The 24,534-nt window shown below is 43.5% G+C and overlaps 1 protein-coding gene across 3 annotated transcripts in view; it reads left to right on the top strand.

Moving 5' to 3' along the window:
- Positions 1 to 2,804: 2,804 nt before the first annotated feature.
- The window catches only part of LOC111158657 (pleckstrin homology and RhoGEF domain containing G1), an 82,210-nt gene continuing 60,480 nt past the window's right edge, over positions 2,805 to 24,534 (top strand). For 2 of the 3 annotated variants that reach the window (XM_022520849.1, XM_022520848.1), the window contains exon 1: positions 2,839 to 3,307. In XM_022520849.1, coding sequence (XP_022376557.1) covers positions 2,897 to 3,307 — 411 coding nt within the window. In that variant the 5' untranslated portion in view covers positions 2,839 to 2,896. Of the gene's footprint in view, positions 3,308 to 24,534 lie in introns of all 3 variants that reach the window. The other variant, XM_022520850.1, reaches the window with a different exon arrangement.

Raw genomic sequence — 24,534 nt, 5'->3', positions numbered from 1 at the left:
GGGCCCAAATTCATGCTGCCATTTAAGATTTATGCATGGGGGCACCTGGGTGGCTCAGTGGGTTAAGCCTCTGCCTTTGGCTCAGGTTGTGATCCCAGGGTCCTGGGATCGAGCCCCCGCATCGGGCTCTCTGCTCAGCAGGGAGACTGCTTCTCTCTCTCTCTCTCTGCCTGCCTCTCTGCCTACTTGTGATCTCTGTCTGTCAAATAAATAAATAAAATCTTTGAAAAAAAAAAAAGATTTATCTGTGAAGGGACCCCTATTGATCTGAGTTCATATCCTACTTCTTCCTATCTTTGAAAGTGTAAAAAGCACTATCATCCCTCGCAGCCCAGCATGGACTCCTCTGAAACACCTGGCCACTTTTTGTTCCCCTTTAATCCCTCAGTCCCAGTACTGGGTGGCTAACTTGGCAAAAAGTAAAGAAACGAGCCTTCTATTGTGTTCATTTGCACCAATAATGACAATGGATATGTGCCAAGAGCTGTATGACTGTGAAATTCAGTTTTCCGTACTGGAGAGAAGGTGTGTCCAGATGCTTGGGGAGTAGCTTGATCTGAGCCTTTCCAGACACCCTAGCTTTCATGGATAGTAAATGCAGTTTATTTTCCGTACTAAGTCATTGCCTCATTGGACTTTGGAGAGCTTAAGAATAATCATATAATTCTCAATGTAGTGCCCATTTCTTTTTTTTTTTTTTAAGATCTTATTTATTTATTTGACAGACAGAGATCACAAGTAGGCAGAGAGGAGGCAGAGAGAGAGGAGGAAGCAGGCTCCCCGCTGAGCAGAGAGCCGGACTCGGGGCTCCATCCCAGGACCCTGGGATTATGACCTGAGCTGAAGGCAGAGGCTCTCACCAACTGAGCCACCCAGGCACCCCTAGTGCCCATTTCTGAAAGTGAGATCAACCTCATAGTTATGGTTATGATGGATGCCATCATGAAGGGGGAAAAAAACCTTGCTGGGTATGTTTCTACTTTCAACTGCCTAGGACTTTCTTAACGCCAGTCCCAAGTGTGGACAAGTGTCTTCTGCTGTAAGCACACCTACATGCCTGGCTGGTCCTTGGATTTTTGCCATAGTCAAGTTAGATCAGGCTTTTTAGGGCAAGTGCATTTTAACTACTATAACCAATCCATATTTAATAGGCTATAAAGTTGTTATAGGGCAAGCAGAAAGAATATTGCAAAAGCTCTAAAAATTTGTGGCAAGTTTATACCATGTGGTAGTGGTTATGCTGATAAATTACTCATTTCCTACGCATTTCTTACCATTCCTGCTTATTGACCCAATTTAGTTCTTTTATTCTATATTTATAATTGTCATATTTGCATTATAAGTTGGCACTACTATTGGCCACGAATATAAACTATCTAGAGAAAGTCAGGATGTGGAACAATACAGACCTGATGTACAGATTCTTTAGATTCTAGAAACATCGCTACCAGCTCCTTGACAATCTCTATTATAGAACCAAACCAAATTCATGTTCCTTTTGAAAAACGATCATTCATCTAGATTCTTCTTATTGTGTGTGTTTTGTTGTAAACTCCCAAACATAAGTTGCACTCTTGTATTTTTCTAAGAAAACCCATAAACTTGGACCCTGGTGGTAAGATAACCAGTTAAGACAAAGCCATTGTCTTCATTCATCACACCCTTCACTGCAAGGTATATTGTTCCATAAACGTGGGATCTCATTAGGGGAAAACAACCTTGGTCCTGCCTCGCAAATGAAGACCAGAATTTTGTGTGTTTCGCCAAAATGCCTTCTGTGAGTTTCAACTTCACGCAGGGCTTCAAGATTTAAATGCTACATACATTAAATGACATTTTGACTTTGCCCTTAGTCTCTTCTTGTGCCCACTTCTAAACACTAACGGCCCTATCTCTTTACGAATATGTCATTTTTCTCATAATTGAGTTTCTACATTATTTAATTTGTATAGTCACACTGCCACGTTGTCTAACTTTGTGTGCGGACTGTTGTAGTTCATCAGGTATCCTCTGTAAGAGTGTAACTTCATATGCACAAGTGGGATGTCGGCTTGCAAGTAGAGGCTGAGAGTAGTGTTGTGTTGAGAGGGAAGATTTGAAAGAAGGTATGGGTCTTAATAGTTGGCTTTTGTTGCCCAGTATCAGAAAGTTACTGTCCATGCAACACTTTTTCTTTCCCGTCGTATCCAAGTAAAATGTGAACTTGTCAGTGTCCAGTAAGTAGTGGAGGATCCAGGAGGGTAGCTTCAAATTCTGCGGAATGAGAGTGGAATACTTCTAATGTCGATCAGTGCTCGTGAGGTTCCCTGGGAATCACGGAGGGTGTGTTTTAAGCACAGAAGACTCCCTTGTGCTTGTTAAAGCTACAGAGCCCTCGCGCCCTGATGGCTGAGCCTTTGATTGGGTGGATCTGGACCAACCTGCAGGCCGCAGTCTTTCCAGCTGATCCCGCTTTGAGGCCGCGGCTACGAGGCTTCTTGTTCACTCGGTGCCCACACGGCACTGGCGTCTTGTGAAACGCGGAGTGAAGTTCGGGAGGTCTGGGGTGGCGCCTGAGACTTTGCATTTCTCTCATGCTCCCAGGTGATGCTTGAGGAACTCTGACTTTGCAACTTGACCGGTCGTGGGTGCCTTTGCATTTCTTTGTGTCATGAACTCACTACCTTTTGGCTTTGGACCGTGTATACATTTGGGCTAGGTTTTCAGCTCCTCTAAACCCGGTCTGATGTCATTTCAAACTACTTACCTTGTCTTTTTTGTTGTTGCTATTCTTTTTTTTTTTTTTTAAATGACTACAGATGTGCACCTGTTGTGTCCTGAAGTGCCATCAGCTGTAACAGGAACTCCCGACCGCAAGACCTCCTCCAGGCGTCCCGGCGCCCAGGAACCCAAGGCCATGGAGCTGTCCGACAGCGACCGGCCGGTCAGCTTCGGCTCCACGTCGTCCTCCGCCTCTTCCCGGGACAGCCATGGTTCCTTTGGCAGCAGAATGACCTTAGTCTCCAACAGCCACTTGGGCTTGTTTCACCAAGATAAGGAAGCCGGGGCCATAAACCTGGAGCTGATTCCAGCCGGGCCGTTTTCCAGCAGCGAGCTGCCGCGGGACCTCCCCGCAGGGCCCCGGAGCACGGACGAGGGCGCAGCAACTCCGCCCCGGGCCCCGCGGAGGATGGAAGCCCATGGGGCGAGCAGGACAGGTGGCCCGTCGTCGGCCACGAGCCCCAAGCTCCTCTATGTGGATAGAGTCGTTCAGGAGATACTAGAGACCGAAAGGACTTACGTGCAGGACTTGAAAAGCATCGTAGAGGTAAGGCAGACTTTTTTGTTGGGTTCTTGTAAAGCTTGTCGTGCAGGAGAGATAGGCTTGCAAAATAATGAACAAAGCCAGGTGTCCGGGATGTTTTGTCTCCTAAGCCGCAGAAATGGGGTGAATGTTGAAACAGATCATCACGCAAGAGGAACCCAAGGACCATATTCGTTGTGTTAAAAATCCTTTTCGTATTTGCAACAATGCACTAATTTTGTGTTCGAAGCAAGAATGGGGTGCCCACGCGACCACCAGTCGGTATTAATAACTCCCCCCGACCCCCCAGAGCCCACACTGGAGCCGGACTTGAAGCGACCTGACTGACTGAGGTCAGGTGTACTTATCCAGACGAGTCCCTCCGGCTATGTCCACCTTAATCACAATTGTCTGCTGGTGTCTGGGAGCTTCCCAGACAGGTACTGATACCTGTGCCGCACCTCCGGAGACTGTGACTTTGAGGTCCTGGGGTATGACCCCAGCAGAGGGATGGTAGAAGGTCCCCAAGGGATTCACACAAACTTCGGAGCCACTGTCCATGCTGTTCTCTGTTGGCTGGTGTTTGGGGGACGGTGGGGAAAGTTAGGGGAAAACCATGGGCTTTGTCTTGCCTCTGGCATTTACTTTTTGTTCACTTTGATAGTACACAAGTTCGCGTATATTATATGAATCAGGCTCAGCTGATGGGCCTGATTAGGTACTCTGGAAATTGAGTTATGAATTGACTTTGAGTTATCGATAGGTTTTTAAGGATGAAGTAAAAATTACCAGCGCACCTCAGATGTTAACACATTCTCAATGAATGATGAAAAATATGACTATTTCAAAGGCAGATTTACATATTATAAATTGGACCCATGTTGCCGCCTGGGACTATACCAAGTTCTTTGAGTTGTTAGTGCCCACTTCCTGGGTTAGACTTTTAATCTAAAATGCTTCAGAGTAGAGTGGAATATTTTTTGATGAGCACATTCTGCACCAAATACATGCATTCTTAGAGCTTTAGAAAAAAGATTCTGAGGCATAATTGTGTGTTGAGTTCCATAAATGACAGAACCAGACACTGTCTACTAAAAATAGTTAGTTATGACATAACTTCCCGGTAAAAATAGAAAAATCAATTGATGCTCAACCAAAACAATATGTGATACCAAATGTAGAATACAGAAGGCCAATTTTCTTTTTAATTTCAACAATGATGTCATTTGTACTTGCGAAGAAATACCTGTGAAACTGCCAAAAATGTTGCAGCCTCTCACGAAATTCATGCCTGTCAAAGCTTTCTTTGGGCTGTTCTTTCTCTTTTCTTTTTTGGAAATCTCTCCACCTACCAAAGTTCACCATTCTGAGAGAGAAGCCGTAAGTTACTGAACTCATACTCCGTGAACCCTGTTGTTTTCTGAGGCTGGGTGATAAACTTTGGTGAGAGGAAACAGGTTAGATCTGAACAAAAGGTGACCGATAAAGACAGGATATTTTTTGCTAAGAAAGTTTGAGTAGAAGTTCTATTCCAAGCTGCCCAGATGTTCTTGCTTTTTTTTTCCCCCCATAATCGGTGAATTAACCGTACTTCACACTGGGGGTTGGTGGACTTTTTCTATAAAGAGCACAAAAGTAAATGTTAGGGTTTCTGGGCCCTAAGGTCTCCCTTATAACCGCTCAGGTCTGCTGTTGGAGCTCTAACGCAGCCACAGACACTACATCAATGAATGGGTACGAGTTTTCCAGTAAAACTTTAGGGCTAGGTTTGACCCAGGGGCCAGAGTTTGAGGCTATGAAATGGTGCCTGTGTTTCATTAACTCTAAAATGAGACTAATAAATAGCCACCTCATAGGATTAGTGTGAGAATTAAAAAATCCATGAAAAGCTCTTAGAACAGGATGTGGCCCACAGTAAGCAGTTAGTGCCTGTTGTTACCAGATGTTCATATCCTCATCACCAGCCTCCTCCGAATTGGCCGGTTGAGAGGGGCCGCCCTTCAGCTACGCCGTGTTTTACCCAAAGTCTTTCACAGAAATAAGCAGGTTAGTCAGCGCACTACGGCAAGCGATCTCATTAGGAAAAAAATTTAACCCGGGGATCCCAGCTTTACTGTTTTGTGTGCAGTTGGATTATTTTCAGTGTATCCATTGAAAATCTGAGGTGACACATCGTTAGGGAGAGGAAAGGTGAAGAAGGGTGTTAGGAGGAAGAGGACTCAGGGGACAGAAGTCCCAAACGTCCTGAGAGGCACCCATGTAGGTCGAAGTAAATGCTGCTGGGTTCCAGAATTCACCAGAATGCTTTGGCTTTTTTACCTCTCCACCTCGAAAATGCCAGACTCTTCAGATGAGGGATTAGTTGTCACAGGATTTTCCACACATACTTTTGTTATGGGGCCACCCATGTTCCTCCAGAGCACAGTTTTCACAGAACACTTAGACTCCTTTTATCTAGTTCTCCCCTTGATGAAGAACAACCAATTATTTTTCTACACGCAACAACTCTACCCAATGAAGACTGTGAAAATCAGTATTCTTTTAAAATACGAAGTGTCCATGCCATTCAAATGTATTTTCCTCAATCCGTTTCTTATTTTTAGAGTTCTGTAGTTGACTTCTCTCCTATCCTCAATTTTTTCAAATGCAGAATTTTAACATGGGAAGAGAGCTGCTCGGTAGCAAACCTGCTAATACAGGTTCTCACCACACCTAAGGGGTGGAACTTGTTAGTCGGCTCCTTGTCAGCAAGAATTATTTCTGAGGGGAAAAAAAAAAAAAAATCTAAGCATTTATGGAGATGCTGGTAAGTCCCGTTTCATCCAAGCAGGAGCACATTTCTGATTTTCTGCTCACTGCCTAACTGAATCCCATCTAACCAATGCGCCTTGATAGCCATCTTCAACTTAAACGATTTCCCCTGTAAGTAGCACATTTTATCCTTGTACCATGTTCATACATCATCTCCACAGGTCAGGTTTAGAATTGTTTGTAGGATTTATAAATGGAAACACTTTTGTGAAAGATCACTGATATATACATAGAATTTAAGAGACATTTACACAGGAGCGTCCAGCTGGCTCGGTCCACAGCGCATGCAACTCTTGATCTCGGGGTTGTGAGTTCGAGCCCCACATTAGGTGTAGAGATTGCTTAAAAATAAAATCTTTAAAAAGTTTAAAGATAAAAATAAAATCTTTTATTAAAAAAAGAGAGAGAGAGAGAGAGAGGCATTAACACCATGTGCTTTGACCTGTTCAACTTGGTCCCAGAGTAACTGATTTTGGAGAAGAGATCCTTCCAACCTTATTTAGGCAAAAGAATCCCCAGATGTTGGTTACACCTACAAAGGTTATCTGCCTTTTATCCCATATGTAGAGAGATTGTATTAATCCCAAATATATAGGTCTTTTTCCTTTCCTATTTCCTGAACATTAAAAAAATATTATTCTTATCCCTATTGCTCTTTATTTCTCCTCCCCCAGAGCCTTTGTTGTGAACCTTCTGCTCCTCCCTCCCCGCCATGGCTACTCCATCCTCTGCTTCTTTGCCCGACCTGCTAGTCATCTAATTTTGTAGTCTTGACATTTGAGAGAGAGAGAGGAAGAGGGAAAGAAAGAGAGGTGAGATCTTGACTATCCCTCCTTCTCAAAGGAACTATGGAGCTGTTATTTCCATTTCTCTGTGTGGCTCCTAATAGCATTCACAGATAAAATGAGGTAATAAATAAGAAAGCAAGTTTTAAAAGTTAAAAGTAAAATAGCCAATGAGAAGTTTGTGAAGAGACAGAAATCCGTGGTTGGAAAGTAGAAAAGATCTCTTTCATGTTTAATGGAACCTTACAATAACTGAGTGGGGACTCTCATGGGTAGAGGGGGTTTCTTTAATCTTCCTAAATGATCTATAAAAAGAGCCTTAGAAAGCCTCATAAGATTTGGTCCCAGATAACCTTTATGGCCTGTTTTAGCCTTTTAGGAAAGTTTTTAAATAGTCCATAATGTTATATAATGCTGTACAATTAGAAGTTAATTCCCTACTACAAAATAGCATCTTTGAACTGTAAGAAATGCTCCATTAAATCATCTCTTGGAACACTGAGGACATACGTATTTAGTAGAAAAAAGTGGGTAAAACACTCAGCGTAACATGAGTTTGTTTTTTCCTATCATCGTCTAGAGAGCTAAAATTCTTTTCAAGCACCTTCGTCCACACACTGTATTAAAAAGCTGAGAAGTGAGTATCCCAGCCCTAATGTTTAAAACTTAAAGAGCCAAAACCTTAAGCATAGCTTTGTTGAGAGCATTCAGCATTGTCCAGAAGCCGTAGCTGAACAAGGATTATAGAATGTTGATCTCCGACCCCCCCAGCTCTTGTGTTTACCAGTCTACAGGGACTCTTTGTTTAGTGCGTGATAGTGTACACAGTGTCAGGGCAGGTGGAGGAAAAGAAGGATGCTTTTCACACGCTTCGTGACGTGGAACGCACTGAAAGCTGTTCTGCCCCATTGCCGTGGCTTCGAGAAGAGGTTGCTCTTGGTACTGGAAGCACCACGTCTAAGTTAGAAGAATAACCTTTTTACACTTGGGAAGCAAGCCTTCTCTCAAATCTGCAGGGGGGAGGAAAGAAACCTCGTGACCAGGCCTGAGTAGTCTGGAGGGCCTGTCCACCATTTTCTCTGTCTAGAGACTTAGCTAGAGACTCAGACTCAGATAGAATGGAATCTGAGTAGGCTTTTGTCCAGGGCCACCCCGCCCTCTAGGACACCACTGTGGATTTGGATGTGGTTTTCTGATAAGTCTGGCTGTCTTTGGACCCCTTGGAGAAACAAGACTGTTTGGTGTGGAAAGGGAGCAGTTCGTGTCTCTGCCACTCTCTTCCTTTAGCCGTGAAAATAGGATTCTCTATGGGAACTCCCTGGACCAGCCATAACTAACTGCTTAGGACCCTGGAGAAGAGGAGAAAGGTCTTGAACCAAGGGAGAAGGCTGTTGAGAAGAGGTGAACTGTCATGGCTTTTACTACCTTCTTATTTGCAGATGTCCTCACTCAATACTTTCCCTCCAGTTTAAATAACATTTATTATACTGACACTTTTTATGAGGTCATGTAGAGTTTTTTGAATACTGGGGGAAATATGTGTTCAATGCTGGAGTGTAGGACTTGGCAGGAATTGTTTTTAATGAAGGCTTGTTATGTGGGTGGATTTCATAAAGAACTTACACTGTGGGATTTGGCACAATTTAATGTACTTTTTCTTTTACGTGGCATTTGAGTACTTTTATTTGAATGTCTCTATTTGTTTTTTCCCTCTAAGGGCTTTTATCATAATGGGTGAATGAAATCTTTCTTAAAACCATTTAAGATCTATGATAATTTAGAAGCAAACCTGTTAAATAGTTTTCTGCTTGTGTTGGAGCTATTCCTTAAATAGCACATCTAATCGCTGTACTTAATCCCCGCAATCTCACTTCGGCTATGCATGTCCAGACCTCTTTATTATTGTTGTTGTTGTCATCGAGTTCCCTTCTTCCCTGTCCTACCTCATTCTCTTCTCCCTCCACCTCAATGACAAAAGAAGGTAGAAACATGGTGATTTATTTCTGCTTCTCTTTTTGTTTGTTTTTATTGAAGCATAACTGACACACAATATCCTTGTTAGTTTCATGTGTACAATGTGGTGATTTGACATTTATAGACATTGCAAAGTGATCACAATAAGCCCATTTACCATCTGTCATCATACAAAGTTAATACAATATTACTGACTGTATTTCTTGTGCTGTACATTACATCCTCATAACTTCTTTATTTTATAACTAGAAGTTTGTACCTCTTAATCTCCTTCACCTATGTCGCGCCCCACCCCCAACCCCCATTCCCTCTGGCAACCACCACTCTGTTCTCTGTACCTGCACGTCTTGGTTCCATTTGGTTTTGTCTGTTTTGTTTCTTAAAGTCCACTTATAAAAGTCAAATCCTACGGTATTTGCCTTTCTCTGACTGACTTATTTCATTTAGCCTCATGTCCTCCAGGTCCACAAATGGCAAGATCTCGTTCTTTTCTGTGGCTGAGTAGTATTCCATTGTATGCATACACCCCGTCTTTATCTGCCCATTTATCCATAGTTGTTAGGTTGTTTCCATATCTTCATACCCATATCTATTATAAACAATCCTGCAATGAAAATGATGCAGATATCTTTTCAAATTAGTGTTTTCATTTTCTTTGGACAAATACCAAGAAGTAGAATTGGGGGATCATATGGTAGCTCGACTTTAAATTTTTTGAGGCAACTCCATACTGTTTTCCGCAGTGGCTGCACCAAGCTGCCCTCCCACTGTGTGTGGGGTTCCCTTTTATCCACGTTCTTGCCAAGACTTGTTGTTTCTTGTCTTTTGATAATGGGAGATAATATCTCCTTGTGGTTTTGATTTACATGTCCCTGATGATAAGTGACGCTGAGCATCTTTTCATGTGCCTATTGGCCGTCTGGGTGTCTTCTTTGAAAAGTATCTATTCAGATCATCTGCCCATGTTTAATCAGATTGTTTGGTTTTGTGTTACCGAGTTATATGTGTTCTTTATATAGCTTAGATATTAGCCCCTTATCGGATATATGATTTATAAATATTTCTCCCATTCAGTACATTGCCTTTTTCATGTTGTTGGTGGTTTTCTTTGCTTTGCAGAGACTTTTTAGTTTGATGTAGTCCCATTTGTTAATTTTTGCTTGTGTCACCCTTATCTGAAGAGACAGATCCAAAAAAAAAATCACTAAGACTGATGTTGAGGAGCTTACCACTTACATTTTCTTCTAGCAGTTTTGTGGTTTCAGGTCTTACATTCAAATCTTTAATTCACTTTGAAATAGATTTTGTATATGGTATAGGAAAGTGGTCCATTTTCATTCTTTTGCATATGGTTGTCCAGTGTTTCTGACATTGTTTATTGGAGAGACTATCTTTTCCCCATTATATATTCTTCTTTCTTCTTTTGTAAATTAATGAACAATATATACATGGGTTTATTTCTGGGCTTTCTGTTCTGTTTCATGGATCTATGTGACTGTTTTGATGCCAGTACTCTAGTGTTTTGATTAGTATAGCTTTTGTATTATAGTTTGAAATCAGGCACTGTGATACCTCTGGCCTCTTCTTCTTCTTCTTCTTCTTCTTCTTCTTCTTCTTCTTCTTCTTCTTCTTTTTTCCTTTTTCAAGACTGCTTTGGTTATTTGGGTCCTTTCTGGTTCCATACAAATTTTAGAATTATTTGTTCTATTCCTATGAAAAATGCCATTAGAATTTTGATAGGGATTGCCGTGAATCTATAGATCGCATTGGATAGTACGGACATTTTAACAATATTAATTCTTGCAACCCAGGAGCACAGACTATTTTTCCATTTATTTATGTCTTCTTCAGTTTCAACACAGTGGTTCTGAGTGTTCATCTTTTCTACCCATTATAATGTAACGTGGGAGGGAGGGCAGAGACCAGGGTTTTCACTTTTTTTCTGGTCCTGATGATTTGGCCCATGTTGAATGTTCTATTTATTTGCAATCTGTCAGAAGGTATTAACAATGCAAATGTTCAAGGCGGAGGACAGCATTTAGTGACAGCAAAGTGAGTAGAAGTTGGCAGAGTTGATACGTAAAAGTAGCCTAGAAGAGTAGCTATTGGCTCTTCACAAGAGTTTGTGTGTGCATAATGACACGGCTGGTTTAAGATTCTCTCCAAATCATTATGGTTAGATCTTCAGTGAAAACTTAGGGACATCATTTAATATACCTATATTGTTTAGCTTCTCCTGAGCGCATGTAGACAGGGATGACATCGATGTGACAGCCTTGGGCTTTGTGACCATTTCTACCATCTCACTGGTTCCCAACAGCTGTGAACACACTATGTACCAGACACTTCTAAATTTCCTAAATATGCACCTTGATAACAACAAAAATATTAAGAAATAAACATGAACAGCAATTAATATTTGCGGGCTTACCATACATATATCAGGCGCCGGCTTGAGCCCCATCCTCGCTCACGGCCCCCTCATATGGATATTATTATAATTTTCCTATTTTAGCGCAAGAATATTGAGTGTACAAAAAGTTAAGTTAGCTGTCCAAGGCCACATAGTGGTAGAACTGGAACTGAAACTTGGGTCTCTTTCCAGAGCCCACTCCTTTTACCTGTAAACCTTCTCTTAGAATCTAGCAAAAGGTTCAAAGTTTTTGCCCTCTACTCACTCTCTCTGGAGCAGAGTTTTGCAACAGGAGCACTACAGATATTTTGGATTGGACGATTCTCGGTGTGGGGGACAGTCATGAGCATTGTAGGGTGCTTCCCAGCAAACCTGGCCTCTACCCACTAAGGGTATCTCCTTTTGTAACAACCAAAATTATCTCGAGACGTTGCCAAATATCCTCTGAGGGACAGAATGCCCTCTGGCTGAGAACCTCTCCTCTACAGATTTGGAACATATCTTCCATGTCTGTGTAAGGATAAGCTAAGCCACAGTCACAAAGAGAAACTCCCCAATGCAGTGGCTTAATAGAACAGAAGTACATTTCTTTCTTCTGGAACAGTCATGCGTGGGCGTTCAGGTTGGCGGGAGTGGCACTCCTACACGCAGTCATTCAAGGACCCCAGATGACAAGACTCTGTCATCTTCAGGACTGCTGTAGCCTACCCCATCTCGTTTAGCTAGAAGCACAAGGAGACAGGGAGACATGCATGAGGGAGGTTTCTAAGACAGGCACAGGACGGGCTTACCCCTCTGGCCTCATTCCCCAGGTGAGACTCTTCTTGGCTGGCCATGACGAGCTACAGATGGAATCTAGCTGTGTGCCCAAAGAAGGTGGGAAGCATTTGGGTAACAACTGGCAGTCTCAACAACACATTGTATAGAACGAAAACATTCTCGTTGTGAAGCTACACTCTGTGGTTACCCCCCACACCCCACTGACCATCACTAAAAATAAAAATGAACAAGGAAGAAAGCAAGAACGACGTTGGTGATGCTTACTGCTGAGATTATGACGACTCCCTCTGCCGAGTGATGCTACAGAACGTTTTCAATGACTCCTCCATTTCGGTCTTGGAACAGACTCAGACCAATGTGTCTTCTTTGCTCCTCTCTCCCTTCTCACGTATCTTCATCACCCCCTTTTCCTTTACCCTTTCTCCCATCATTCTACTCATTCCCATCCACATAATCAGCCCATGAGGCTCTGTGGAATTATTGAACACCGTAGGTAGGATTCCAGTCTAAAAACAAGGCTGCTGGCTCTAGCGATGGTTCCAAAGCAGGGTTTATGCTTATCCTGCTAGTGTTCTGGGGAGCTTGGGAGCAGAAGGCAATCGATGAGGATGATGGACTGAAGCCATTAACCATAACAGAAGGATGCTTGGGGTCTATCTGCAAGTTTATGGCCAGACTGATAAAGTTTATACGAAAACTGAACGCTCTCCTTTTTATCACCTTGTCCTTCTTTAAAACACATTTCTTAGTCATTCTGAGAAGCCAAAATGAGAATTATGGGTATTTGACCAAAAAACAAGCACTGAAAGACCAAACCATGAGAATTGTTTTTTATACATCCTTAGCTTCGTACACCCCAAACCAACTGATGTTATTATGGATGCTTTTCTGTAAGAAGTTGAAGTCAATTTGCATCTTTCCGGAGGTGCCCTTAGAGAAAATAAATTTAGCATTGACAAAAGGTGGTCTGTTTATATTATTAACCTTCACCTGGGGTACAGTTTTCAAATTACTCTGTAGCAATTGTATAATCATCACCAATTGTTATTATAATTATGGGTGCAGCTGTGGTCCTCCGTGTCTCCCTGAGAAATGCTGAACCTCAGATAATGGAAAGGTCACCCTTGAGTTCCTTGAGTCAGGTTTTGTAGTGTATTTTTACTGGGTTACCAGAGTTTATAATTTGAGAACAGATTATAGATGGGGATTGTTTTAATGCCTATATCAAATATCGAAGACCCAAGAGAGAAAACATACAGATGAGAGAGGGAAGAGCTATATACATGTGAAAGTCCCTACAATTGGTTCCACTATAAGGTGACATGTGTGTTCCTAAAAATCCCTCCCTGTGCAAAATCATGTGGGGGGGGGGGAACAAGGCAGGAAAAATGAGTTTCAAGAACAACATTCAAAAACATCATCTGTGATACATTTAAGACAGGACTCTGAGGGGAAAAGGGAGACTGTTTTAGACCTGTGAAGTGGTTAAGAAATACGTACCTTGTATGTAGACATGACAGTTGACCTTGAAGTTGCTAGTGGAAGCCCCCTGGTTGCCACACCCACCCCCCTCTGTAAGAGAGGACAAGTACGAGAGGGAGTGAGAGGGAAAGAGTGAGAAAAAAGAACAGTAGAGGGGAAAAAAAAAACAGACTAGGGAAAATACAAGGTAGACTAAGAGGAAAGAGAAATAGAGAGAGGAAACCATCCAGAGGGCTGCCATTTAGGAATTACTTTGAAGTGAGGTTACCTGACGTGGATGGGGGTAGCACGCGAAGCCGGCACAGGTGGACTGAGTTCACTTGGAGGCTGGTTTGGGGTGAGTGTGAGCGTTTCTGTCTTCCTGTGCTGTGCCCCAGAACTGGGGGCATTTTTTGCATTCACCTAGTGTTTCTCATGGATGAAATCCTGCATAAGCAAAGGCAAAGTTAGGAAATTTGAATTAAGTACAAATTGTTCCTTTGCTGGACGCCTGGGTGGTTCAGTCCATTAAGCATCTGCCCTCAGCTCATGATCCCAGGGTCCTGGGATGGAGTCCTACGTCAGGCTCTTTGCTCACCAGGGTAGCCTGCTTCTCCCTCTGCCTGCTGCTCCCCCTGCTTCAGCACTCTCTCTCTTCAACAAAGAAAATCTAAAATATATATATATATATTTTTTTCCTTTGTATTAATCATGTTGGGAACAAATTCATGTTTTCAAAACAAACATTATAGCAGAACTAACTGTACTTATTCTTTGAGGTACTATGACCTTACTGTGACTTACTAGGACAAGTAAGTCTCCCCACCGACCTCCCCCCGATCTTTGCTCAGAGTGTAAGATTGAAGAACAGTATTCCCGCTGTCAAAAACCATGGCCTTCCATTTGTCTTTAATGAGACTAATAAAGACTATGACAAATATCCTTAAGGACCTTTTCATTTCCACTGTCTAAGAAAAAATCGTTTGAAAGAATTTCAAATTCACTTAGCAGTTGGACAGTGCATTCGTATTTCTGGAAAGTAACCAGTGGATTTCTTGTTTACCCTAATCTCAAACCAACAAATATGATTACTTATAAACACAAATGGTTGTAGGAACTTTTACTGAAAGGATGTGCACAATTTGGCTGAATGTTCTTACACAGACGATAACATTTTCTTGGTCTATGAAACTCTTCGTACACCTTAAATCTAAGGGGTAAATGTTAGTGTGTTTCTGATGTTAAAATTAGAATGCGATTTTCTACCTACGCTTGCCCATTCAGTTAGACAATGTATTAAAGGAAAGTATAGCCTCACCATGCAGTTGGGGGCGGGGGAAGGAAAACAGAAATTATCCTTTTCACAGACCTGAGTACATTCATTTTTTTCACATGATCAAGCACTTCTAGAAATACCAGCAAGCAAAACGGTCCTTCCCGTTCTATTAGGCTTTTCTTTTGAGGCAACATTTTGATTTTTAATAAAAAGGCATTTTCAGAAACTTGAGTTAACTCAAGTGATTGAGTAGCCATTATTACTGGTCTCCTAAAAGAACTGCTCGTATATTTCAAAGACCGCCCGTGGGCAAAATTCTATTGAAGATTTGCTAAAACAGGTCCTGTTCAGTTGGGTTAGAATCATGCTGCCTTTTGGATGCGTGCCATCTTGAATATTCAATTAGACTGAGTGGGTAGAAAATTACAGAATTCAGGAAATTATACTCTAAACAAACCAACCTTCAGTTGGAAGAAGTTTCCCATGGCCAGAAATATCTCCCAGAGATGTTTGCACCTTGTGAAACTCATCACATAGACGAATTTACCCAGATTATATGATAAGCATAAAGCCAAGTGCAACCCTGCTCTTTAACACCTAGAAGAGGAAAAGGTAGCTCGGGCCGATGCATGACTTGTCAGCCCAGCACAGCGTAGTAGTTCACTGTTTTCCCGTCATTCACATCTTTGGTTTCTCCTTTGTCTACCAAGATTACTGTGCCGCTTAAGGGGTGTAGGGTTGCTGTATAGTAGCTTGCTTAGAATTTTTTTTTATCTCTTTTTTAAATTGTGGTAAGATATACATAAAATTTATCATGTTAACCATTTCAAGTGGACAGTTCAGTGGCACTGGGTACCTTTACATGGCTGTGCAAGCATCCCTACGATCCTTCTCTAGAACTTCTCTATCAACCGAGACTGTGTACCCATTGAACAGTAACTCCCCATTCCATCCTCCCTCGGCCTCCACAAACTCCATTCTATTTTCTGTCTCTGAATTAGACTACTCTAGGTACCCCACGTAAGTGGAGTCATACAGCATCTGTCCCTTTGTGATTGCCTTATGTCATTTAGCTCATGTCTTCATGGTCTATCTATACTATACAGTCTGCGGCAGAATTTTATTCCTTTTTAAGGTTACATAATATTCCGGTGTCTATCTAGACATTTTCTTTATCCATCCGTCTGCTGATGGACACTTAGACTGTTTTCAGTTGTGTAGGATTTATATTAAGTGCAATCACAGCAAATCACAGAACCAGGAAATTGGCGGTCTAACTGACCACCGATTCTGCAAGAGGTGGGGTGTGTTGGGATGTTTTGCTCCCTTTCCCTTTCCTCTCCGCACTGTATCTGACCCTCCATGGACCATCCCTAACTAGCTGCTGAAGGAATGATCTTGTTCTCCCCAGTCATTTTTATGGGTGAGGAAAGAGAGATTTAGAGAACCAAGTGATTTCCCCAGTGAGATGCAAATCCTAGCTGTCACTACCTTTGATCTTAAGCACTTACTAAACTTCCGTAACCCCACAGTTTCTGCATCTTGAAAAGAAAGTGATATTGGATACTTCTTAGGACGGAGTAAGGATTAAATGAGCCAGGCGTGGCTCAGTTGGTTGAGCGGCTGCCTTTGGCTCAGGTCATGATCCCAGCGTCCTGGGATCGAGTCCCACATCGGGCTCCTTGCTCGGCAGGGAGCCTGCTTCTCTCTCTGTCTCTGCCTGCCACTCTGTCTGCATGTGCTCGCTCTCGCTCTCTCTGACAAATAAATAAATAAAATCTTTAAAAAAAAAAAGCCCATAAAATGCCCAAGCGCCCCACAGCTGATAGCCACTCAAACCCAGACCCTGAGGCTAAGTATGGACAGCGCCACAACCGTACCCAGGTCCTGTTTCCTGGCCATTTCACTTAGAAACAACTGGAAAAGATAAGATTTAGCGAGTGTCCCCTTACAGACCAGCAAAGGGGAGTTCTCACACGTGCTTTTTTTAATGACATTTTCTAGAGACCTGTTGCTTTAGGATAGGAAATTCCCCAGTTTTCTAGATCTTGGCCACTGATGGGCATAAAATCAACATGGGCATGTGTGAAGACAGGAGCCAGCCTCTTCCATGTCTAGCTACCACAGAGCCGAGGCACAAGTGGCAACAGTTAGAGTCCCCTCCTTAGCAACTTCTTGGGACAAGTCTAAAGCAAGGGGTGAAACGGCCCTTTTCCCCCAAGCAGGTGGCGGGGAGCTTTGGAGGGTCTCCTGCAGCCCCAAGAGCGTGTCTGGGCTGGTCCCCTGGTGCTAATCGTCCGGCTGGTACTCTGGGATCCTTTTTGGCCAACTCCTGTTCTGAAGTAAAATCAGGTTTGAAGTTTGCATCCTAATTTTTTTTAAGTATAAGGTAAAGAAGACTACTGATTCAGTGTACAAATTTACTTATTATTCAAACTTAGCGAGACTCCTCAAAAGCCACTTTTATTAAGAAGAGCCACTAAAAGAAAACTCCTACTTCAAAAATAGGAAAAAGTAAAATGGAATGAAGAGTCTTTATGAGGAACGCGCAATTAAGAGGTCATCGGCTAGATTTGTACCAAGGATAGGAAACCTCATAAACAGGTTCAAAGGGGCTATTATTTGAGCAATTAAAAGCTATCATTTTAGAAATCTGGTTAGGAAGAACAGCTAAAATATTGGGGTTTTTCTAAAGCAGAGGCTGCCCTGAGTACCCCCTGGGGAGCAGTTACCTGTCTTGTCCCAAGCTACCCCGTGGGCTAGTGAAATCCACTTCTTTGGGGGCGACGTCCGTCTTTCTGAAGCTCTCCAGATTCCAAAAAGGAATTGATGTTGCAGTCTACAGTCCTAAAGGGAATTTTTTCCCATTGTTATAAAGCAAACAACTGACATTTAAAGACACCATAAATTACCGCCCCCACCCCCTGCAAAATACAACAAATGAGGAAAAGCTAAAATCTGTGAGACTTGAACCCACATCCTGACTCTGCCATTTTCCTGTGTCATCTTGGATGAGTTACTGAGCTTACCTATGTCTCTACATTTTCACCTGTAAAATGGAAATAATAGGGTCATTATGAAAATATATAAGGCTTTCCCCCCCGCAAAGTGCTTAGCACGATGCTAGGCACACAGTAAGCCCTCAAATGAGAGTTGTTATTATAGGATTAGAAATATAATTGGCATTATTTGCAAAGGCCAGGAATTTCTGGTAGGTTTTAAAGTATCATCAGTTGTTGTGTTTGTTAATGTATGTTATTATTTCTGAAAATTGTTTTAACTGTGCTATTCAAGAAAGGATAGGTTCTGTCTCATCGCAGTTTGGAGTTTACCTGGAGCACCTACATGTGGTTGGAATTCATCTCTAGTAGAAAGGATCGCAACAGTGGAAGGAAATTATTTTCAGAATCTTGATTTGAGCTAGGTCAAGCCGAGATTGATTTAAGGGACAGAGTGTTGGCCTGGGCCCTGGTCCCAGAGCTGTGTGCCCATGGGCGACCCACCACTCTGAGCTCAGCTTCATCCTCTATAAATGAGTTTAATTCAAAAAGCTGAAATCTGAAGATGACCGGAGATCTCCTCTCCTCCGGTCTCAGCCCTCAAGAATGTAGCCAGAAAATAAGCAAGTCCTTTGAGCAGCCCGAATGGATTATTTCAAAGGCCAAACAGTAACTCCTATGTCTTTACCCCAGGAGAGGCCCCCAACTCTCACTAAGAGCCTGATTACCCTACATGTTTAAAATAAGCTTAATTATTTGGGTTCCTCACCCACGGCAAGGGGCGGGGGGCTGAGAGCACGAAGGAGCCAGAGGAAGGAACTCCTTAGTAGATCAACTAATGTAAGGCCATCTAGAACTCACCTTGGTCCCCCTGGTGAATTTCACTTGGGAATTAGTGCTTAGAGCATAACCGAAGTCCTTACCAATGTTCCAGAAAAGCAAGAGGAAACTTTCCTTTGTTTGGTAGAGCATCTAAAATCTACCATCGGCTGCCCCGCCTTCATAAACAAAGTGATTTTCTAATTACAGTAATTGACTTTTTCAGCCTCTTCTGCTCTAGTAAAAATACACATTGCATAAAATGTACCATCTTAACCATTTTTAAGTGTACAGTTCCATGGAATTAAGCACATTCACAATGTTGGCAGTCATCACCACCACTCCTTTCTAGAACTCTCCCAGCATTCCAAACAGAATTCCGTACCCATTAAATGATGACTCCCAGTGTTCCACTTCCCCCAGTCACTGGCAACCTCTGGTCTGTTTCCTGACTATGAATTTGCCCGAATTCAACAATTTGTGTCCTTCTGTGTCTCACTTATTTCGCTCAGCCTAATGTTACTGAGGTTCACCATGCTGTAGCGCGAATCCAAATTTCATTAACTACAATGAACTTTTCACACCTTGAGAAAATGCTTGTACAACAACCAATCCATTAACAAAAGTGAGATGACGCTTCACGAAAAGTGAGAATCAGCCTTGCTCTGCAAGGGGAAGTATTAAGCAAATAATAAAGGCGTGATGAGAAGTTGTAAGCATCTGTTCCACCCCAAGGGAAATGGAACGCTTGCTCTAAATGTTAAGATTCTCTCATTTTGTTAAACTAATAGGAAAGAAGCCATAATGAATCTCGTGTTGGAATCACTGACACCCTTCTTCCCTAACTCAGGCCCCGGAAGGAGAGAGGCTACAGCCTACATCTGTGGTTTCAAATGGCAAATGGCAAAATCAAAATCACATTGAGGCAAAATTACTCCTTAATTTTCTCTGCAAGCTGCCTAAAGGACATTATGGGGGGGAGGGGTGTGTGTGTGTCTTGGGAGGAGGCAGAACAAACCATTCCTTGAAACCGCACTTTAAAATATTTTCTTCTGAAACAAACCTTTTTTTCTCTTTGGCTCAACGAGAAATGTCACAAGAGTTCCTTCAGTTTCATAATGGGGCTTCAAGTTATGCTGTTAACCTTTCAGAAGCTTCAAGTGGGAGATGAGCCGGGAGGGGCCTCAGCACAGGGGCCAGCACCGCAGCCTGCAAACACAGATCTGTTGAAAAGACACAGCTTTCCTCCAGTTTTCCAGAAAGCCTGGGATAAATCATGCAACCCAGGGGTCCCTTTGCGACCTCTTAAATGGCGTTCCAAATGCAAATGTAGGTAGAGCAAAGGGTGTGAGTTAATCTATTTTGGATTAGGGGAGCATTTTCTTTTCTTGTGCTAAGTGGGTGGGAAGCCAGTTGAAAACGAAATGCATCTTCAAGAGGTTGGTGGTAAAAATCGCAGTCTGGGGGACAACAAAGGGAGCGGAGGGAGCAGAAGAGGAATGCCGGGTTGGGTTACAATTCAATACAACATCAGCCTTAGGGAGTTTAAGAGCAGCCTTGACTCCTTAACCCTTTCCTTTCTGGCTGGGCTTTTGGAAGTTAGCAGACAGACTCAGTGTCAGGAATTGACCGCCCTCATTCTGCAGACAGTCCGAGCTGGGAAAGCTAAGGGTAACACCTGCAGATTGTGGGCGTCAGTTTTGAGGGTGAGCAGGAGCTACAAAGGCATTCCTGCAGAGCTGTGTGTGTTGCTGACTCTGGCCTCCCTTCTCATGGAATTATAAATGCAAATGCTCCCAGTTTCACCTGACCCTCAAGGGGTGGGAAGGATCCAGAAGGATTCCTGGGAAGAATCTTAGCCTGGATTTGCCAGTAGGAGGGGCCATCTTGGTAGTAAAAATAGAATGGGTAAAGACAGTGAAGCCAGGGGACAGGGGACCTTCCCCGGAAGTACCAGGAAAGAGAGTCTATGGGCTGGGGCAAGGGCAGGAGGGGAAGCCAGAAAGTTGCAAAAGTTAAGTCTGGAAAGGTAAACAGGGGTGCAGGCCTTGGAGGACGTCCCTCCATGCTGAAGACTCTGGGAAGTCATTAAAGCAGTTTTTGCAGGAAACAGAACATCAAATTTGGGTTCTAGGAAAAAAAACATTGGCTTCATTCCAGAAAGTTGGTGGGATCAAAGCCCCACAGAGAGATTAGTGAGGATGCGCACACAGTGGGCATGGTGGGAGAAAACCAAGACCAAAGCAGGGATGGGGGGAGTGGTCAGTTTCAAGACAGGTAGGAGAGGCAGGATTTATTGTCTGGGTGGACAGAGCAAATGAGAGGGCCAGGGTCTGGGAAACTTCTGGGTGTCCTGGAGACCTTGTAGGCATGTGTCTCCACTAACTATCTTCCCACCCTGTCCCCAAAGCAATGGTCAATAGTAAGTACATCAGCCTTCCTATGGCAGATGAAAGGGGGTAGAAATTTTTATTATAATTCATCTGTGCAGATAGAGTTAATTTGCTTTTGAACCAAAAGGGGTTCCAATCTGGCTCCTTCCCTGCGCTCCTGAGGATGAAGCAGGCACTCTGTGCCGGGCAGCCCAGGCTGGCAGAGCTCTTTGGATGGGCCTGGGGGTTTAGCTCACAGAATGAAGACAAGGTACGGATGTCGTGTTATCCCTACTCAGAGTTTGAGGCAGTGTTGTCTCAGCAAAGCCAATAAACCATCGGAGGGGCTGCTCCCAGCCCCCTACTGCCTGCCCTTGTTGTCCAGGCACTTTCCACCATGCTTAGCATCTGGAGCGCCCCCCACCCCCACCCCCGGTATGTAGCAGAGGCCTTCGTGAGGAATCAGCTGCCCCTTTTGCTAATGTTATGCTCTGTCCTCCTCTAAATCTCCTGTCTTGGGAGAACAGCTTTGCAGCTGATGGAAGCCGCATCTATTACAAGCGAAAGCACGTGGTCCGCTTCTGTTCCGATTGTAAAGGGCTGCTGTAGAAATTCATTCTACACCATCTCTTGACAGTTCACTTACGGAAATTTCATCCTAGGAGGTCAGTCTCCCTGCCTCCCTCTTACTTCTAAGTACCAAGATGGCCATGGACACGGTGCCTGAGATTTGGGACAGGAGGAAAATTCGTCTTCCCCAAATCCCATAGTTCCCCCTGTGGGCAGCAATAGACATGGGGCCCCTAGGAGGACAGAAGGAGACCACTGGATTTACCCCATTCCGGGGGCCCAGCACTCTGAGCAAGTCGGTTTTCTGGGGAGCGCCCCATCATGCTGGGCCACCTGCACCCGCATTCTACCCTCTGTTCTGCTGCGAATCTCCAAGCACGGGCTCTTTCCGTGTCGATGCAGAGCTTCTGGTTAAGATTCTACTGGGATGAGATCAACCACAGTGTCGCCAGAGAACCAATGAGATGCGTCCTTGGGGCTACTCACTGTTTTTCGTACAATGAACGGAACAGTTTAGCCTACACATTTCCATATTTAGCCCTTGGATAACCTAATGCCGCCAAAGCCTAATCACATTCGTCCGCATTGAAAAACTGCCCATAGAGAGAGATCAGTCCCTGTGTAGCTCTTTATTTTAACGTACACAGGCTCCGTGTTGCCATTTCCCGATAGAATAGCTTGACCTTGAGGGTCATTATCAAACTGTGTGACTCAGTCGATGGGAAGTTGAGCTAATGTCTTCCAGCTTTTTGAGCTCACGACTTAATACTGCTCAGGTACCTCCAGCCTTTTGGCCTGGCGGAAACCCGGCTTCAGGGTTAGAGTGCCAAGTAAAGTTGCACCAATGGGACTGGGCTTTGTTCTCGTTTCCTCTCCCTCAAGGGCACACTCCTTGAGCACCTACTGCATACAGATCCGCTACTATGAACATTACCTATATTATAGTTCCCATTCCAGTAGAAGAGGGTAGAAAAGGGGCACCTGGGTGGCTCAGTGGGTTAAGCATCTGCCTTCGGCTCAGGTCATGATCTCAGGGTCCTGGGATAGAGCCCTGCATAGGGCTCTCTGCTCAGCGGGGAGCCTGCTTCCCTCTCTCACTCTGCCTGCTTCTCTACCTATTTGTGATCTCTGTCTGTCAAATAAATAAATAAAATCTTAAAAAAAAAAAAAGAGGCTAGAAAGTGTTCCAACTCATCAATAAATCATATAGTTAATTACGTCCAACATGTGATTAGGTTACGCGTGCAGTAACCAGTAATGTGTCCGTGGCAAAACTGGCTCTCTGTTTTCACGGACCATTATTCGATGTCCTTATTTCACAATTTCTGGTCCTCTAGAATTCCGAGTGAGGTGTGGGCGGTGATTTGATTTGTGAACAGAAAATGTTTTTGCTGCACGAAGCACCCATATTTTGATGAGTGAAGGCTTTGCAGCCATCAGCATGCTGACGGGATGTGCAGAGCTCGGGGAAGGAAGTCAGAACCCCAGGATGATGATCCAGGCTGACTGTCTCGCAGAGGAACATGCCAGAAGTTCCCCTCATTGAGACACATCCCCGGGTGCAGCCGAACACCTGCCACAATCCCTGTGTGCCCCTGTGAGGGAGCTTGCTTTCCTCCATGTGTCCTGCACCTCTACGTACTCCATTCTGCTCCCGTCCGTTGGCCTCGTCCTGTGGCAAAGCCCATGCTGGCAGAGTTGTTAGTTCTCTCTTCATTTCTGATGGCTCTTCATGTTCTAGCGATTGCCAAAATCTATCACTTTTAAATCCTCCGTGTTCCAGGCTCTCCATCATGTAGAGTTTAAGAGACTTAAAAAGTAGTGTGGTACTGGGAGATCTGGGGACATTCATTGGTGAGGTCTGCACACGACCAGTTTGGAAAGGTGTGTGTTCCTCTGGGGAGAGCTACCCCGAGTCATGCCTCTAAAGAGGAATGCAGAGATGGGCCTGTGGGGTGACTGGCAAGGGGGAGGGGGACGTTTCAAAGGAGAGGGAAGGAAGAGACCTTGTGACCTGAATGGGACAGGAAGGTGTGCAGCAACGGTGGAAATCAGAGGCCAGTTGGTTGAAAGCTGGTGTGCTTGGCTGCTGGAAAATCATGCCCAGGGATGTGTGTTGATGAACATGCGAAGGAGATAGGCTTGGTGTGTCAATGGACGGATAGTGATTCATATATGGTCTGGATCCTGGAGAGTGGTTGTCTTTGGAAGGCTCCTACTTCAAACCTAATAAAAACCACATTGAGTCCCCAGATGAAGTCAACAGCAAACATCTCTTGTGGTGTAAAGATACTGCATTAAGAACTAAAGCCTGGGGAGCAATATTGCAGGGGTCCCTGCCAAGGATCTCATCAGCTGGTCCCAGTTTGAACTGAGTCACTCATTCTCATTGTGACCTTGGGAAGCAGTTGAAATTTTCCAAACTTCCAGTAAAATGGGACTAATAATGGGACCTACCCCCTAGGTTGTAGTGAAGATTAAATGAGATAATACATATAAGGCGATGAGCTCAGTGCCTAGCAATAAACATAAAGGTAATACAACTCGTAATAGTAAATAGCAGTGAAGAGGCTTTAAACTTCAGATGCTCTAATAACGTAAATTTATTTTACTGATCTTTTATTTTATTTTCTTTCCCATATACAAAATCCTTTGGGCTTTATGTAATTTTCCTTAATTACCATGTTTCAAATTATACCAGCAGTACCGTGATTATAATTGAGATGAATCAGTTCTCATTTTCAGGTATTTAAAGCTTTGCCAAGACATCACATCTCTTTGCTGTTTTCCTTCTTATGGATTATAGACACATCTAATTGTCTCTGTCTGCTTCCTTCCCTGGCTTGGGACCCAGAGAGTAAAATTTAGCAGTAAAAAATGATGCTGTATGAAATTAGCCCGGTGAGGAGGAAGACCCAAAAAGAGAGAGTTGGAGAAAAGTAGGGTGATGGGGGTGGGGAGGAGCTCCTTCTCGAGGAAGTGTGCAATAAA

This window comes from Enhydra lutris, unplaced genomic scaffold (assembly GCF_002288905.1).
Source record: "Enhydra lutris kenyoni isolate GAN:26980312 unplaced genomic scaffold, ASM228890v2 scaffoldscaffold62, whole genome shotgun sequence".
NCBI classification, from domain to species: Eukaryota; Metazoa; Chordata; class Mammalia; order Carnivora; family Mustelidae; genus Enhydra; species Enhydra lutris.
The sequence above is the reverse complement of the archived record's forward strand: the minus strand, read 5'-3'. Positions and strand labels throughout refer to the sequence as shown.